The sequence below is a fragment of the Podospora anserina genome, chromosome 2, assembly GCF_000226545.1.
Source record: "Podospora anserina S mat+ genomic DNA chromosome 2, supercontig 2".
NCBI classification, from domain to species: domain Eukaryota; kingdom Fungi; phylum Ascomycota; class Sordariomycetes; order Sordariales; family Podosporaceae; genus Podospora; species Podospora anserina.
This window is the reverse complement of record NW_001914858.1, coordinates 3,145,940-3,163,067: the sequence shown is the minus strand read 5'-3', so window position 1 is coordinate 3,163,067 and position 17,128 is coordinate 3,145,940. Positions and strand designations below refer to the sequence as shown.

The 17,128-nt window shown below is 53.9% G+C and overlaps 6 protein-coding genes across 6 annotated transcripts, besides 1 other annotated feature; 3 read left to right on the top strand and 3 right to left on the bottom strand.

The window, feature by feature from the left end:
• Nucleotides 1-1,080: 1,080 nt before the first annotated feature.
• On the bottom strand, nucleotides 1,081-2,726 carry PODANS_2_9060 (uncharacterized protein; the record flags this gene model as incomplete). Its single annotated transcript, XM_001911673.1, has 3 exons — nucleotides 1,081-1,779; nucleotides 1,837-2,507; nucleotides 2,564-2,726. The coding sequence occupies 3 exons, from the start codon at nucleotides 2,724-2,726 to the stop codon at nucleotides 1,081-1,083; spliced, it is 1,533 nt and encodes a 510-aa protein (XP_001911708.1).
• Nucleotides 2,727-5,824: 3,098 nt separating this feature from the next.
• PODANS_2_8730 (uncharacterized protein) lies at nucleotides 5,825-8,693 on the top strand (the record flags this gene model as incomplete). The annotated part of the gene is made up of 2 exons (XM_001911672.1): nucleotides 5,825-8,527; nucleotides 8,592-8,693. The coding sequence occupies 2 exons, from the start codon at nucleotides 5,825-5,827 to the stop codon at nucleotides 8,691-8,693; spliced, it is 2,805 nt and encodes a 934-aa protein (XP_001911707.1).
• A 666-nt stretch (nucleotides 8,694-9,359) lies between these two features.
• PODANS_2_8740 (uncharacterized protein) lies at nucleotides 9,360-9,918 on the bottom strand (the record flags this gene model as incomplete). Its single annotated transcript, XM_001911671.1, has 2 exons — nucleotides 9,360-9,613; nucleotides 9,672-9,918. The coding sequence occupies 2 exons, from the start codon at nucleotides 9,916-9,918 to the stop codon at nucleotides 9,360-9,362; spliced, it is 501 nt and encodes a 166-aa protein (XP_001911706.1).
• A 431-nt stretch (nucleotides 9,919-10,349) lies between these two features.
• PODANS_2_8750 (uncharacterized protein) lies at nucleotides 10,350-12,389 on the top strand (the record flags this gene model as incomplete). The annotated part of the gene is made up of 1 exon (XM_001911670.1): nucleotides 10,350-12,389. The coding sequence occupies one exon, from the start codon at nucleotides 10,350-10,352 to the stop codon at nucleotides 12,387-12,389; it is 2,040 nt and encodes a 679-aa protein (XP_001911705.1).
• A 272-nt stretch (nucleotides 12,390-12,661) lies between these two features.
• Nucleotides 12,662-13,078, bottom strand: PODANS_2_9040 (uncharacterized protein; the record flags this gene model as incomplete). The annotated part of the gene is made up of 2 exons (XM_001911669.1): nucleotides 12,662-12,970; nucleotides 13,031-13,078. 2 exons carry the CDS (start codon nucleotides 13,076-13,078, stop codon nucleotides 12,662-12,664), a joined length of 357 nt encoding a protein of 118 aa, XP_001911704.1.
• A 1,016-nt stretch (nucleotides 13,079-14,094) lies between these two features.
• Nucleotides 14,095-15,849: a sequence feature.
• A 248-nt stretch (nucleotides 15,850-16,097) lies between these two features.
• Nucleotides 16,098-16,748, top strand: PODANS_2_9030 (uncharacterized protein; the record flags this gene model as incomplete). Its single annotated transcript, XM_001911668.1, has 3 exons — nucleotides 16,098-16,163; nucleotides 16,323-16,517; nucleotides 16,572-16,748. 3 exons carry the CDS (start codon nucleotides 16,098-16,100, stop codon nucleotides 16,746-16,748), a joined length of 438 nt encoding a protein of 145 aa, XP_001911703.1.
• Between the last annotated feature and the right edge of the window lie 380 nt (nucleotides 16,749-17,128).

Sequence of the window (17,128 nt, the reverse complement as noted above, 5' to 3'; positions counted from 1 at the left end):
TGGTATGTGGGTGCGACGGGGGTGGTAAGTAAAGGGTGTCGGGTGGTCAGGCAGAGAGGAGAGAAAAGAGAGAGGAATGTAGTCGTGCTGAGCAACGCCATTCCAGGCCTTGGGTGGGGGGGGGGTCCGAGGGGGAGTTGAGACATGCCGTCATGACATACTGATGGGGGCGAGATGGGCACTGGAATGGGGGAGGGAAATGAGGTAAACATGAGTGAAATGTGGGATTTCTTTTTTGTCGGGATGGGTTGGTGGAGGTAAGGTAGGTAGAGTGATGTTGATATAAACAATTGTTTGTTGACTTGTTGGTTTTATTTGAGCCTTTGAGGTTGAGGGGGGTGACCAGAGATCATGCAGCTGAGTCTGGCGCCAGATCTTCAGGGAAGAGAGGGGGGAAGGAGGAGGAGGTAGGGGGGGGGGGTTGGGGGGTTGACTGTCATGGTGTGGTTTGATGATGTATGGCAATGAGATACACGTTAGAGTCACCTTTTTTTTTATTATTCTTTTTACTTTGTTTTTTTTATATTTTTTTATATTTTAATTTTTAATCTTTTTTGTTTAATTTAATAAAGAACACTCTGGTAACAAAAAGTCTTCTGAGAAAGGCTTTTGTGATAAAGTGTTACCCCAACGGCATTGCAGATATCCTCCTCCTGCAGCAGGCCTCTGGTTTGGATAAGAACAACCCGGCAGTTGTTAGGCTTCTTCAAGTTTAAGCAAAAAGGAATTCACATAACAACATGACATCAAGAGGCAATAGTTCATAAGAAAAGAAAACTTCCTCAATTTCATTTCATAATGCTGGATAAAATAAAAAAGCCTTCGCTGAATGCTCCCATTTTTCCACCCATTTAACCCACACCACCCCCCCTTCCCCATACCAGGTTCCATGTCAGAAAAACACAACCACAAAATAATCCCCTAGTATCCACAGTGAAGAGAAGTGAAGAAAAGCCACCCCGCAAGTCCTGTTCTTCAAAAAGACTGGGCGAGATAGAAAAAAGATGTGACCATAACCCATATGTGCAGCTGGTAGATCATGGATCATAACACTACAAGGCAGAAATCAATCCCGCCTTTTTAGTGCGATCCCGCGTGCCTGTGGCGGTGGAGGTGGTTGAGCCCGCGGCGAGCCTTCTGGGCATCAAGAGTGGCTGTTACGGTGACGGTCTCAATCTCGGTGGCAGCAGCCAGCATGACGTACTCGACGGTCTCGATGACGACAATCTTGCTGACAACCTTGCCGTTGGTGACATACTCGGTGCGAACGAGTTCGTAGCCGGAGGGGAGGGGAGCCTCGGAGGGGGTAGGGGTGGGAGCAGGGGTCGGCTCAGGCTCGGGCTCGGGCTGAGCAAGGGCAGTGACCTTGACCTCCTCAGAGCTTGAGCTCGAGTTGGAGCTGGGGGCGTCGCCGTTGAAGATACCGCCGGGTTGGTAGGCAGAGGACTCGGCAGGCTGGTAGGTGACGGTGGGAACCGGAATATGGCTGGTCTGGTCCGCTCCTGGGGCCTGGACATTAGCAGGAGCCGGCCCATAGCGGATAGGAACATCTCCGGGAAGAGATTTGCCGCGCTTTCCAGTGACCTTCTCGTTGACGAGATCCTCGGGGAGCTCAATCTGGCACTGGCGCTGCTCATCCTCGCTCTGAAGGTTGAACAAGGGGCAAGCCGAAAGCAAACCGCTGGGGTCAGTGCAGGTCTCGACAGCATCCTGGAGGAACTCCTCGTCCCAGCCGCTGGCGAAGTCACCGTGGAAACCGAAACCTACAATTGTCAGTGACTTGTTCAAGTTCGGAAAACATCAAAACATACCCTGAGCATCACCGTTGGCCATGACAAACTCGCCAGGGATTCCCTTGAACTTGTTGGTCTCGTAGATGATTTCGAACATCAGACTGGGAAGCTTGGTGTCAAATCCCTTGGGGCACCACCCATCCGTAATAAGGTCGGGATATGCGACGTGAGACTTGTGGTTGGCCGAGTCCAAGTCCTTGCCATTCCAGCACGAAGGGAACATGAGCTCCAAACGGATGCCGTCGGGGCAGTTGCCATCGAGGTAACCCTTCTCGGGGAGATAGTGGCGCACCAAGGCACCCTCGGGGGTTTTATTGTAGTCGAGGCAGTTGAAGCCGACAGCACGCTGGGCGAGATCCTCCTGGCTCGTTTCGCCGAGCATGGCCCATAGAGACTTCTCGGGATCGGCATCCTTGAAGTTGCGGCTGCCGATAGAGTAGTTGCGGCGGTTGCTGTCGCCGGCAACCATGCGGAAGCCGTTGGGGAAGGCCTTGACACCCTTGTCTGGATTGCCAGCGTCCTTGTTGAGGAGATAGTATGCGAGCATACCGCCCGCCTGTGTGACCTCCTCAAAGGTGCCATCCTCGTGCTTGAAGTACATCTGGGGAGACCAGTAGGCCGACTTGTCCTCGACAGCGGCGCACGAGGTGCACGAGCCAGCAGCTAGCTCAGCGTGTCCCGAGTTCATGGAGAAACCTGTACTGACCCCGTTAGCTACTTGCATCCGCCAAAGTCTCAACGTTCAAATCGCATAGCCAGGCAAGACTCACCACTGGAACCAAAGATAGCATGGGCGTGCTGAGAAACCCTGCCAGGGGCGACAATGGGATCCAAACGGGCCAAGCCTGCGCGACCACGGCACTCCATGCGCCAGAAGGCCTCAGAGAGGCCGGCGGAGGCGAGAACCGCGGCGAGAGAGTTTGTGACTTTCATGATGATTGGGTTTAAAAGAATGACTCTGGTGGAATTGCAAACAAAAAGAGTTGCGATGTTAAGGAGTGTGAGAAGGGTCGAAAATTGATGCTTTTCAGAAGTTGCTGCCGAAAGTACCGTCCTTGCAGAAACTCCTCGAGGCAAGATGCTAAGGGGACTTGACGACAAAACGATCCTGGTGTTTCGACAAATCTAGACAGATATCTGGTCAGCTTTGATGGAAAAAATTGCATGGCGGCCAATGAAAGTTGGCTCTGTCATGCAATGACTGACTGAGTGACCTTTTTCGAGTAACATACCAATTCGATCCAGTCGAGGCGAGTTGTCGTTTGTCAGGAATGGCACGCAGCAGTCCAACCACCCGATATTCAGAGCAAGCCCGTGACGACGTCTATTTCCACTCCTCAATTCTGGAGGTTACTGGAAGCAGTCGCTGACGTCGAGTTGACCGTGAGGAGGCACCTGCGCTGGGTTCTGTATCAGATTGTCGGAAACTGTGTCGTTGTCGTTGTCGTGGTGGGGGGGAAGTAAGTCGCAGAAAATACGAAGAGCACCAAGAATCGAAAGGCCCGCAAAACAACACACAAAAAGAAATGAAATGTGAATGAATGAATGAGTAGTATTTGAAATGAGTGTGGTTTTCCCAAAGGGAAAGTTGGAAGTGAGCGTGAGCGGTGGGTGGGAGTGTTGTTGCGGGAGAGAGAGAGAGAGGAAGAGAGAGAGAGGATGGATGGAGATCCAGGTCAACAGACTCGGTCGGGTTGGAGGTTCGTTCGCAAAAAGGCGAGAGAAGGGAGCTGTCGCAAAGGGAGGACGGCAGATAAGACATGCGCCCACGCTGAAGATAAAACCCAAGCCGCTGAAGAAAACGGGGGCCTTGGAATTCGGGACAGGGGAAGGGACCCCTTGCTGTATACGCAGGACGCTCTTTCCCGAAGCGGCTCTCAGCCACAAAAAGGCCGTCTGTGATTGGCCGGGTGGGGGTGACCAAGACCTTAACAGTTGGGATTAAGGGGACGCTGGTGAACCTGGCTCCAAGGATCTGTCACCATAAGGTATGGGATGTGCTGCTAATAATTGTAGTTGGGTATTATCAAGTTTGTGTTTAACAGAGACGGCCCATGATAATGAGCTAAGAGTCTTGGGGGTCTTGGTAGGAGGAGTAGAGGAAATGCCGCCGCCTTCTGGAAGCAGCAAGACAGCAAAAAAGTGCTCAGCTATCATATCATCTTGGACAAGACAAGATATACCACAGACCGAGCACTTCATTTCGGGTCGTGAGGTTACGGGAGGTCAGGGCAGAAACGACGGCAGCACCTGTGATCTTTGAACTGCTAGGTATACCAGATACACGTGTTATCTCTGCGTCCCGGTGGCTGCATGCTGGGTCGGACAAGCTGTAATTGCCCTCTCGCTGGGCCGTCCAATCTCATTGCTCTCGCAAACAACTCCACCGCAATCATCATCATCACCCACCTTGCACCTTGGCTGCATCCATCTCACACAGCCTGGAAGCACATGTGCTGTACCTGCGTTAGCCTGCCGCTGTTGAACCGCTCTCTCCTGGTCACAACAGTTTTTGGTCAGTCTGCATGGTCCAGTGAAAAGTGAGGTGAGCGGTGTCGGTGTTCGTATCAGATTGATGGATAGGAGAAGCAGTGCTCACCTAGTAGGAAGACCGTTGCATGAAAGAGTCGCCGCAAGCCCGCCGCATTGGTCGCTGGTGGCCGCAGTGGCGCGCTCTCCCCCGTTGCATCAAGCGGGGTATCCCGGTACCCTTGAGCCCTGCCGACCCTGCAATGCCAGATAAAATGCGAGGGGCTTTGGGTCAAGCCAATGACGAGAGGTCATGGTTCCTGAAACGAGTTTCAAGCTTGTCGTTGCGCCAAAAGTCATTCCAGGGTTTTCACCCGATCCCAAACGCCCACCTGCAACCAATCAGAGGCCCAAATGGCGTCTTTTTGCCCAGAGCTCAACGGCACATCCCAAGAAACACCATTTCCTCGTAAATGGCATCCTGTTTCCCCTTTTCTGATGTTCGCTCACCTTTCCCTTTGCCGGCGCTACCAAAGAGGGAATTCTTGGTGCTGATGAGCCCAGCCGTTGGTGGGATGGTGGACCGTGAAACAGAGCAGGTCGTGCCGTGTGTTGCCGCTCGTTATTTGCCGTTTCCCCTCTCCTTGAATTTCGCTCCCGTGTGCTGAGGATCAGCTAGGAGATCACTGGGATCAACCGTTCATCGAGCTCTCCCGGGTTCCTTGGTCCAACAAGAAAAAAGAGCTCATAAATTCCTCAGCAGCGGTGGCATCACATCACATCACATCGCATCGCATCAACATTGACGCAGTTGCCCGTGGGAAGTGTGATCACGTGTTGATAAAGGTTGGTTGTAGACATCGGCGGTGGATGTGCAAGTGCGAGTGTAATGATGTGTGAGTACGAGCCTGATGTTGGATGGTGTGATGGTCTGCGATGCCTTCATCCAAATCTATTCCTAGTGCCACACCAAGAAGACAGGCAGTTAGTTGATCACTAAAGCTTCGCTGCTGGCTGTTCGGATGACGGTGTTTATTTATGGTGATATCTGATATTGAAAATATGCGAGGCACGATTCCCCGTCTTTGCACTCTGCAAAGCAACCAGACCACACCCTCCTCGTCTTGGCATCTGAACCCCTTCTTCTTCCCCTGAAAGCCAGGTGAACCGTGCACAGTCTCTTCGGAGTTTGACGTCGGTGGTGAGGTGTGGCTGGTGGGCCGACTTGCCTTTACGGGACCCCACATTTGCGCCGCACCTTATTGCTGCCCCTTCAGCGCCCAAGGCTGGCACGCTGGCTGGCACGCTGGCTAGCTAGCGGGGTCACGCAGGGTCAGCCAGGTGGCATGCATTCAGGGATGAGTTCAGGCGATGCGTGTTCCATAGGGGCCGATTGATTGATGGTGGTGTGGCGCATCAACTACAACATACATTGCTTGCTTGTTGCATGGTTCACGATAAACAAACTACGTGTTGTCTCTTTGTGTGCCCTGTTCAAGATCCAAGCAGTCATTCACCAACTACGCCAGATGCCGTGACCGCCTCCGAAATCACTTTGTACGATGGATGATCTCGTCGACCTGACCTGGACAGCTCCCGATGCCGGGAAGAAGCCCGCGCAACAACCGACGCCGATCTCGAACCCCACGACCTCCAACCTCTACCCTTCGCTGCGCCCGACTCCTTCGCCCTTCAACTCGGGGCGCAACACGCCGCTGTCAGTCCAGGAGTCCGGAAATGCTGGCGCCAGACCTCCCACCGCCAAGCCCGCGCAGGACAGCTTCAGCAACCTCCTCAACTTTGGCCCTGCCAAGAGTAACGCGAACCTGAGCTTGAAGGAACGGCAGGAACAGTTGGAGGCAGAGAAGCGCCGAAAGGAGGAGGAGAGAAGGAAACAAGCCCAGTCGAGCTTTGGGGATGGACGTTTCTTGGACTCGCTGGGACGGAACCTCTCTGGATCCCAGAGCTCTTTGAGGACACCTTCACCAGGGCTAGCTCCACCGCCACAAATAGGGACACCGACCGTACAATCTGGATTACGAAAGGGAACAGACATATCAGAGGGAGATGAGGATTTGTTTGCAGCATTCAATGCCAGCACCAAGGTCGATAACTCGAGCCACTACCCACCACCCGCTTCCCATACTCCTTCGCCCGCGCCAGACTTGGACTTGAGCAATCCAAGTGCGTGGGGTAAGCCAGCAGCTGTGGCTCCCACTTCTGGAGGATTTGGTGACGACGACGACGACGACCCGTTTGGGCTGAACCAGCTCAAGCCCAAATCAAGCACCCCAGCGCCCCCACCTCCTGCCGGTGATGACTTTGACATTCTGGGGGATCTGGGTAAGCCAGTGGATCAGGTCAAAAAGAAGCCAACTCCAGCTCCGACATTCTCGCGAGAGCCCGAACCCGGAAAGGCCATTGAAGATTCATCTTCGGATTCTGAGGATGACCGACCACCACCGCCGCCACAACCCTCGAGACCATCCAGACCATCAGATGACCCTTTTGACAGAGCGGTTGCTCAGCTGGTGGACTACGGATTTACCCCTGAAAATGCCAGAAGGGGGCTTACTGAAAGTGGGGCTGGGCTCAATGTTCAAGCAGCTGTAAACTGGCTTCTGGACGATGCCCACCGCCAGGCCAAGGAGCAGGCCAAGTCAAAGGGACAAAGCGGCTCGCGAGAACAGCCCTCCAGAGGCGGTGGCGAGCGCGCTTCTAGTCAATCACGGAATGGTGGTCCTGCTTGGGCAAGAGAGGAGCACGCCTCAAGAAGTAGAGACAACCAATCTCCCGCTTCCATGGTGGACAGTGACTTTGCGAAAACTGCTGCTGCCGTAGGTACCACTCTTTTCAAGACGGCCAACAGCCTTTGGAAAACAGGCCAGAAAAAGGTACAGAAAGCCGTCGCCGAACTTCAGCAAGATGGTGACCCGAATCAACCGAAATGGATGCGGTCTGCCCAGGATCATTCGGGAGGGAGCGCCAGGAGGGAGCCGCCCGACGTCACGAATGAAGCCGTGATGTTGGAAGGTGGCGGGCCGCCCCCGAGGAAAACAGGAAGATCCGGTGTCGACAGTCGACCATCCAGCAACGCGCCATCGCGTGACAGATCTCCAGCCCTCCCGGTCCGGCCTGGATCGGGTGCCCAAGGACCAAAGTGGCAGCAAGGCTCCCGGCCAGTTCTCGATCCACGTGCCAAACTTGGCAGGCTTGCGGCCGAGGACGAGGGTGCTCAAGCCTATGTCAGTCCAGCACGCAGGAAGAAGACGACACCACAGCCACAGCCACCACCGGCGCAGCCGGAAGAAGACCTGCTGTTTGGTGCCTCCTCAGCACCAAAGCCGCGACCCACAGCTCCATCTCGATCACCTCAACCGTCACCCGCCCCTCGTCCAGCAGCAGCCCGTTCATCACCAATGCCCAAGCCAGCCCCTGCTCGCCCGCCACGTCAGATCCCTCCACTATCAGCAATCGCCCTCCAGTCCTCCACCCAACACCGTCTCCAAGGCACCGCCCACTTCAAGCGCGGCGACTACGCATCCGCCCACGCTTCATACGCCTCCTCTCTCGCCGCCATTCCAAAAGAACACCCCCTCGCCATCCTCCTGCTCTGCAACCGCTCCCTCACGGCCCTCAAAACCGGCGAACCCCGCCAGGCGGTCGAGGACGCCGACAACGCCGTCAAGCTCATTGGCCCGGGCAGGGGCGAGGGCGAGCACGTCGAGGTCCAAAGCGAAACCGGCACCACCGAAAAAAGAGACATGCGCGAGCTGTACGGCAAGGCCCTCACCCGCAAAGCGGAAGCTCTCGAGCAGATGGAGAAGTGGGCTGACGCCCTCGCCGTCTGGCAGACGTGTGTTGAGGCTGGTCTTGGTGGTGCCACCGCCGCGGCGGGGAGGCAACGCTGCCAGAAGGCGCTTGCGCCGAAACCCGCTCCGAGACCGGCTTCTGCCCCAGCTCGTCCGAGACCAGCGGCTGCTACCGGTCATAAAAGCGCCGAGGCGGTGAGGAGACTGCGGGAGGCGAATCAAGCTGCTGAGAAGGAAGGGGATGAGAAGTTCCAGCTGGCTGATAAAGTCGATGCGAGGATCGCGGCGTGGAGGGATGGCAAGAGGGATAACTTGCGGGCGTTGCTCACGAGCTTGGATGGTGTGCTATGGGAGGGGAGCGGGTGGAAGAAGGTTGGGTTGCATGAGCTGGTGATGGCGAACAAAGTCAAGGTTGTTTACATGAAGGCTATTGCTAAGACGCATCCTGATAAGGTACGATTTTTTTTTTCTTGGATGAGGCAACGTGGAGATGGTTGGCTAACGTGATCGGGAATAGATTGCACAAGACGCGACGACGGAGGTTAGGATGATTGCCGGGACGGTGTTTAGCACGCTGAATGAGGCGTGGGATAAGTTCAAGGCGGAGAATAAGCTGTAGTAGTTATTGGGAGTTATTGGGAGTAAAGCATGGAGTTGGTTCTTCAGGGAGGCGTAGAGTAAAAGAAATGGAATAGAAGATCATGCATGTTGCGTATGGGTTGGTCTTGACCAAACTCGCGGAAGTCGTGGATGATAGTGTTGGCTAGAGGAAAACCACAAAAAATTGAACCTCAAAAGGAATCGATCCGTCAACTAAGGCATTCCAGCTCAAGGCCTCACTGGATGGGAGTTAGTTTCCGAGAGATCAGAGTGACCCAAACCGGCGGTGCGAAGGAATCCACGTTCTGTCGCGGTTGACCGATGCGCCATCCAGTCTGGAGCACTCCTTTACTCTCAGATACTAGGTGCTCCAGAACCCTGACCTATAAAAAGCAAGGCAGGAGCAAGAGCAGTCCCCTTGGCCAACGGTGTTGGGAGAAGAGCAACACACCATGTGCCAACCCCAGACCTGACCAGGTGGGTAGATTTGCAAAAAGAACAAAAAACACATGATACTCCCATCCGCTATGTATCACTCTCCCCTTCCCATGCCGCTATTATAACCAGTAGATTTTAAAACCCAACCCCCCCCCCCACCCCACGCCATATAAACACCAAAACCAGTGCCATGCTTATAACATCAAACCAACCCAACTCAAACCAAAGTCCATATCTTCCCATCTCATCACAACCCCAAACTCTTCCTCACCCCCTCCCTCACCCTCTCTTCATACTCCCCCCTCCTCTCCCTCCACATCTTCGCAGCCTCCACATTCGCCGGGCTCTCATCGTTCGGCTCAGCAAGCATGCTCATGACGCTAATCAAGATCTTTTCCACGCTCTGGATCGGGGACCAGCGCTCGCTCGCGTGCTCGTAGTGGTTCGGGTCGTCGCCGGGGGGGTGCAGGATTGAGATGCAGACCATGCCGGAGGGGTAGACTATTCCATCAATATCATCAGTCCAATACTATCTTATTCGGGGAGGGGGGAGGGCTACCATTAGGATGCCAAACATCACAAAGAAATTTCATCGTTGGTGGCGCGAGGGGGTAATCCCTCGGAAATTTTAACTCGGCGGCAAAGACACCTCCTTCGAAGGGGGTTCCTTCGGGGCCTTGGATTAGCGCTTCCCAGTGGAGGAGGTCGTCTTCTGTTACGGGGCCGGCGGTGATGCCTTCGGGGGGGTTGTTGGTTAGGGCGCGGTATTCTTGGAGGAGGCGGCGGTGGGCGGTGGAGGTTGCCATTTTCTGGTTGGGGGCAGGTCTACTGAGGGGGGGGGGGATACTACGACGCGCTCGTGGTTTAGGTGGTGAATCGTAGGATGCTGTTGTTGTTGTTGTTGTTGTTCGTGTTAACGTGAATGTTTAGGGGGGGGAGGAAATACAAAGGTGGCGTTGGTGATGGTGGTGGTTGATGGACAGGGGGTTACCTGGCTTTGAAAGCTTCCCCAAAAGTCTGGGGGTGGTTTGGGGGGGTGGGGTTTGGGGGGCCGGCTTGGCAGGGAAACTGCCGGAAAGAGCCGGCAAAAATCACGCTAAAGTTTTGGGGCGGGCCGGGGGGAGCTAGCCTGAACCTGACCTCGACCTTACGTAGCTCGGCATTTTGGCCGTTGTGATAATTCGCGATTTTGAGGTGGACATCATCACCTACGGAATTCTGGCGACGACAATTTGCCATGGCGCCGACATTGGCGCTTAAACGGGCGCTGGGGGGAGAGATAGCGGGGAAGAATCAGGGATTATTATCCTGGGGGAGAACGAGGACGTCGTCGATATGCCTGTTTTGTTCCTTGTCTACACGACCCCTCACTACTACTACGAGACGACGACCGTTGCCATTGCGAGAACAGAATACCAGATTGCTGGCCGGTGGCGCACGCAGTTTCCATACGACCGAGACCTTGATACCGTCTGCGACACAAATGCAAGAACAGCAAGCGGTTGAACCACCCCGCGCGAAACTAGCTCGTCTGCTTCGAGAGCTTCAAATACAGATCCCCGAATACGTCAAGAGCGAACGTTTGAACCTCGCCTTGCGCAATTTGTCGGAGCCACCGGGACAAGAGTCAATACGTGTTGCGATACTCAACCCGGTTAGAGAGAATGGACACGAGAACACAGAGGCTTCAAAGAGTTTATTACGGGCTGCCCTCGCCGACGAGCTTGGAGAACAGGCGGCATGGGAGACACAGCTGGAACGCCACAATTTGGCAGAGGAACCTTTGATTGTGCGGGTAAAGGCATCTGAGAAGGGGACAGCAGCACCGGACACCCAAGTGCCGACAACATTTCCAGAGATCACGGCCTACTCACCAACGTTGGGCCGGAATAACCTCGAGCTGTTGTTGGCAAAGTTCAGGCCGCAAGCAACCAAAACCGCAGAGGAGTTGGAGGCAGAGCTTCTTGTACCTGGCGTACAAACAACCAAGCCCACCGCAGTGATATCAACACCGCAAACAACTCTGGTCCCCTCAGCAGTACACATGACGTTATTAGTAGGCAATGGTCTCAGAGGCGCGCTCAACGCTCTCGAACTCGCCAAGTCCAACCCTTCCTCTGTGATCAAAACCGCAGTAAACCTCAAATCCGGGACCGCGGTCAAGGAAGAGCTCGAAATTCAATCACAAAACTACGCCTATTCCCCATCACAACCCCACGGCCTCCTCGACCCCAACAGCAGCCTCCCCTTCTTCGCAGTCGACTCCTTCGCCGCCATCGAAGGCCTTGACGCCCTCCGCGCCGGCAGAGCAGAAGTCTTCAGCGAGCTCTGGACAGAAGGCAACGTCAAGCAGATCCGCGACTGGCTCAGAGCCAACACGGAAGCAACCGACAAGATCAAGCCCCCAGTCCAGCACCTCATCGGGTCTATTCTTTCCCGAGCTAAAGAGGGCCTTGAACAGCAAGAAAGACAACAGCAACTCTCCCAGCATAACCAGGCCAATCTCGTCGAAATCGAAGCAACTATCAGGCGCCTCGACCAGGAGATTGTCTCTTGGGCGCAGTCGGCCCACGAGGAACTGCAGAGTCGGCTTGACTCTGCTTTTTCCAACCACCTCTGGCGCAGCCTTAGTTGGTGGAAACTGTTTTGGAGAGCGGATGATGTCACGCTCAACACGTCGGAGCTGGTGACGTCTTATTTTTTGCCGAGGGCAGAGCAGGAAGTGGTCTACCTAGCTGGTAAAGTAGCTGCTTCATTTCCCACCATCAGCCCCGCGATAAGCTATCCTGTCGACCCGGAAGAGAAGCTGGTCTCGACACCGGGGCCGACTGCGGTTGAGATGGAACACCATGGGAAATGGCCTGTTCAAATCACGTCCACGAGACAGTATCTGCTTGAGACTACGGTCCCTGCCTTGCAGGCGTTGGCGCAGAAGCTGGTCGTCCAATCGGCTAGTTTGACGGGGTTGGGCTCGGTGCTGGCGGGGTTGGTGTACTTTAGTGGGTTTGGGGCGTATGAGTGTGGTGCTATTGCTGCGTTGGGGTTGGTGGTGGCGTTGAAGAGGATGCAGAAGAGGTGGGATGAGGCGAGGGGGTATTGGGAGGAGGAGGTGAGGGAGGAGGGGAGGAAGGCGGTGAAGAGGGTGGAGGGGCAGGTGGCGAGGGGGGTGGGGGATGTTTTGTTTAGGGGGGTGAAGACGGAAGGGGTGGGTGGCGGGAGGGGGGAGAGGGTGAGGGAGGTGTTGGAGGAGGCGGACGAGGTTTTGAGGAGGTTGTGAAAGATCGGGGATGAGATTGAGGGTGAGGGGCAGGGGATTGCCTGGCTAAAGAGGGTTGATGCCTGGAGGGACGCTAAAATGAGATGTATATAGTACTGCTGTATGATATGTTTTAAATCCGCGCCATAACATCTTTCATTTTCTGTCTTCTCCGCTGTCCATGTTTTAAAAAAAGTCCCTAAACGCCAAACCAAACAATCCATCCATAAACCCAGCCACACGCGAATCTTTCTCCCCTTCCATATCTCTTCTTCCCATCGCGTTCCCAGTTTTTACCTCCCCCCCCTAGGCGGCCCCCCGCTCGCCCTAGCCCTACTAACCGTCGCCCTCCCCCTCGCCAACCCGACACCCCTCCCCCTGACGTTCCTGCTCCTGAACATGGGCGCGTTGCGGAGCATGTCGGGCACGATGAAGAACCGGACGTGAGATCCCCGGATGTAGACCTGCTCGAGGTGGGAGACGCGGCCGTCGCGGGCCGTGACGGTGATGTCCTTGAGCTGGACGTTCATGTTGTCCTCTGCCTCGATGAGCTTGCCGCGGTAGGTTTGGCCGGAGGTTATTTCCAGTGTTACGATGTGGCCCTACCCAAACAGACAGATTAGCATGATGATTGGGAAGGGGGGAGGAGGGGAAGAACTGACTTGGGCCTCGTTGAGGAGTTTGATGGGGATGCCGATTGTGGAGGTCATTTTTGGTTTTGATATGGCGTTTGGTTCGATGTGATAGTAAGTGCGCGACAGGCAGAGGTGGAAATAGTCAGATTTGGTCGTTGCGAATATCGGTGGTGGTGGTGAATTGTCGTCAATGGGAAGCTTGTCGCGTTGAACAAGCAAGCGTCGCAGTTGGCGCGGTGGAGCTTGTTGAATTTCCCAGAATTTCAGCCTTGCCTAGCTGGCCCCACTTTAATGCTTGAGGGTGGGCTTCCACTTTCAGCCTCACCCACGGCAGTTTTACTTTTTAACGGCGAACATTTCATTGCAACACAGATATATGCATAAAAGCTGCTTAACTCAGGCAATCCGCCGTTGTAATCTCCATTGGCCATCATGCAACCCGTATTCTACAAAACTCATCATCTATCCATGCCTCCTGGGTATGTCCATGCCCCTGATCCATCCCCCAAAAACAAACACTCAAACAAACCCCTGCAAAAACCTGTCCCAAATCTCCCCAAACCTCCCCTTCTCCATAATATAGCAACAGCAAACCTCTCATCCTTCTCCCCTCGCCTCCATCCCCTTCTTGGCCTCCTCCGTCTCCAACCTCTCCAACACCCTCCAATCAAAGATGGGGATATACTCATGCTCATCCAAGCCTCGTTTCCTCAACTCGAGCGATGTAATGGCGTCAAAAAAGGCCTGAGTAGCCTCACGTCGCTGGGGCTCAACCAACGCCAGTCTTTTCGTCGAGGCGAACCGTTTTTCCTTCCAGCTATTGGCATCTATGACAGGCTCATGGATTCCATGGCTTCTGAGTAAATCTCCAACATACGGAAAGTTGGCTATGCAAGGAGACAGCAGGACTGAAAAGGATGATAGCCCGCATGAGGCCTCAATTGATCGTGTCCGATTTTGCCAAGTATTCTCGTCGTGAGCGTCCTCGGAGAGTACATCACGGTCGCGGTCGCGGTCGATGCCTTCGTCTGAACACTGTTAGAAACCAATCATTTCGACTATGGTTCATGTTCTTACCTGCTGCACTATCATACCCCTGGGAACGGCCTGCAGTCTATGAGGCTGACAAAGACAAGGGGGGGCTCAAAGTGGCAGCGCCGATTGGGACGCGGCGGTCAACTCGAGGCGAGACATCACCCCGGGGGCCAGGGGACATGGTGTTCCGAGACGATACCAAGGACCGCTGAGAGGTGGTTGCGGTGGACTGGCTCGAAGACTCGATTCCCTTGAAGATTGGCGATCCAAGTGAGAATCTCTTGAGTGTACTCAGGGGCTGTCATGTTCCTGGCCTCTTCTGCTAATTCCTGCAGCTGTTGAAAAGAGATTGTGTCGTGGAAGGTTCTGTCCCAGTGTACTTTGGTGGCGACAGGAAACCATGGGCTCCAGAAACCAGTGTTCCCCTCTTTGTCAAAAGAAAAACAGCGGAGGTCCACGACGGGTAGCGTGGGGAAAATAAAAACCGGTCGTCGCCCCTCATCGATGCCTGGCTCGGTCCGCAAGTCAATGGGACAGTTGTCATCCACCAATACGCATTCCGGGTTGGCATAAGCCACCATCGTGGCCAGTTGTGTTGTATCGAGTTCAACCACGTTGGTCACCACAAACTTTGGCTTTTTGCCAAACCGTCCAACCTCCTCCCTGTTTTTCCAAGCAACCCACATAGAAGTGTGCCCACTTGAGGTGAGGAATGTTGTAGGTTCTGGCTTTTGAAGCGTCATACCGGGCGCCAACTATTGCCAAGGCCCCAATGTCTCCAAAGTTGCCGATGTATTCTTTCTTTAGCTTGATGGCACAGCATCTATAGGGTCTTCGCATGCTGTCAAAGTCGAAGTAGGGGTCATCTGACTTGAGGACAAGCCCCTCTCCCTTGGCCGTGATACACTCGGCAAAAGCACGGCGCAGGTCCGATTTGGCTGTACGCCTGTCACAGTCGATAAGAATCCGTTTGACCAGGGCCGAGTGGCTTGGGATGATCGTAATGATTTCCTTGAGCTTTTGGAACCTCTCTGAATTTTGACTGAAAGTAATGGTGTGTCGTCAAGCATGCGGACGTCATAGTAGACAATCATGAGGTGTTCCCAGGAATGTGCCCTACAAATGTCAGCACAAACCCCGACAAAGAGGAGGTCGGTGAGAAGCATACTGTGAATCCTGTGCAGTTCCAATGAAGGTCCCAGATCTGAAAATGTGCTTTCTGATCTTCTGAAAGTTGAGAATTCTATGTTCCTGCGAAATGTTAGTAATGATGTGTGTGTAAGCACGGAAGCAAACCTACCTTGCCACTGTAAACGGCAAGTTCCCCTTCCAAGATGCACCCCTTTGTGATAGGGCATGTTGGCTGGCCTATTTGTAGGGAATCCCCGATGGCACTGTCGTTCATGTTAGCCCATGTTGAACTCTACAAAACGACAACTTACTTATGCAGCTTAGAGCGATCCCGCGTGGAGTCTTTTCCGCTCTTCGAGAAGATCTGTGTGCAATCCTTCCCCTTGCTGAGGTCAATGTGAATCTGGCAGTATTCGCCATCCAGCTTTCTCCTCACAGCTAATCCTCCCGTGCACCATGTCCAAGCAGTGCTTTATACTCCTCCCTTTGATCCACGTCTGCCTGCCAATCTTGACTCCCAACCTCGGCTTGAGATGCTGCGCCAGCTCATTTCTCCCAGTTACTGTCCGTTCCCTCCTCTGTTTATTCAGGATAGCCCCGGCAACAGCGATGCCGTCCTGGACCTTCAAAATGGCCGGTAACAAAGGATGTATACATTTATAGGTAGGAGGTGGTAAGTATCATGCTGAAGTGAAGTCGGAATGACATGTATCGAATCAGTTGTTTGTTTATTTGTTAGTAAACAACACGCCAGTCGTCGAGTCGCTGGAGCTATGTCCTTGAAGTTCTCCCTCAAGTAGGCAGAAGCAGAAGGATCGAGAGCAGGTTGCTCAGCCCTGACAGGCTCCAATTGTCTGTCCTAATTCACTTCTGTCACAACTCGAACAGAGGGAGGGTTAGGCACGAGTCGCGTTGGTTGAACAACTGGATGAATGGCTTGGCATGCGGCACGTGGGCACGTGAAGACGTGAAAGAGAACCGTGTGAGAGAGTTGGTATGACGTAGTTCGTACTGTATGTCTATGTTCACTTGCTCACCCAAAGACCGTATGAACTGGCACTGGTATCATTCAAGCACTGTCCACCTTCAACCTTCACGACCAGGGCAACCCTTTCAACAACTACTCCTCAAGAGATCAGGTGGATGATATCAGGTCAAGATGATGACCCCGTTCTACCATGCCTTGATCCGAACTCACCACATCACCTCCCGCAAAAAGGTTGCCCACCTCCGTAAAGCAGCTCGTGAGTTCGAGGTCTATGCTCTCCTCCGAAGCGGTGGTTGCCCAGGCATCATGTACTGCAAAGGCAGCGAACAAGGTGTGAAGTCCTGGGTGGGAACTGTCCAGGTAAGCCCCCTTATTCCCCTTCTCTTCTAACCCACCAACTCATCAATACCCAAGAGACTCCGCTACAAAGACTTCCACCTAGCCTCCAAACCATCCCTTACACTATCCCCCGAAAACCAATCCCAAGAACCCACCGGCCTCTTTGAACTCTCCGCAATCAACGACTTTGCCTCAGCCATGGAATCCCGCGGCATAACCACCTGGTGGAGAAAAGCAATGGACTTTACCTAACCCTTCACCTTGCCCACCCGTGTGACCGTCTAAAAGCAAACAACATCCCAATCCATCCTCCCTCAACCCCCCCTCTTGAAAACCCCCCCCCACCTCCCAATCCCCCTGGCCAACCAAGGCGTCCCCCACAAACTAACCCCAATCCTTACCGGCAACAAAAACTTGCAAACCGCCCACGCCACAACAACCTCCATCACCAGCTAATATCTACCATTCTCCCTCCAATGCTCCATTATCATATTTTTTACACATCCGCTCTTTACATCCAGTGCTAGAGGAGGTATTCGCGTTAGACCGTGGAGAATGAAATGGAATCCATCATTTCATACCACCTAAGGAGTAGTATCGGCCGGTACAACCAAGACGAACGACACAAGTGC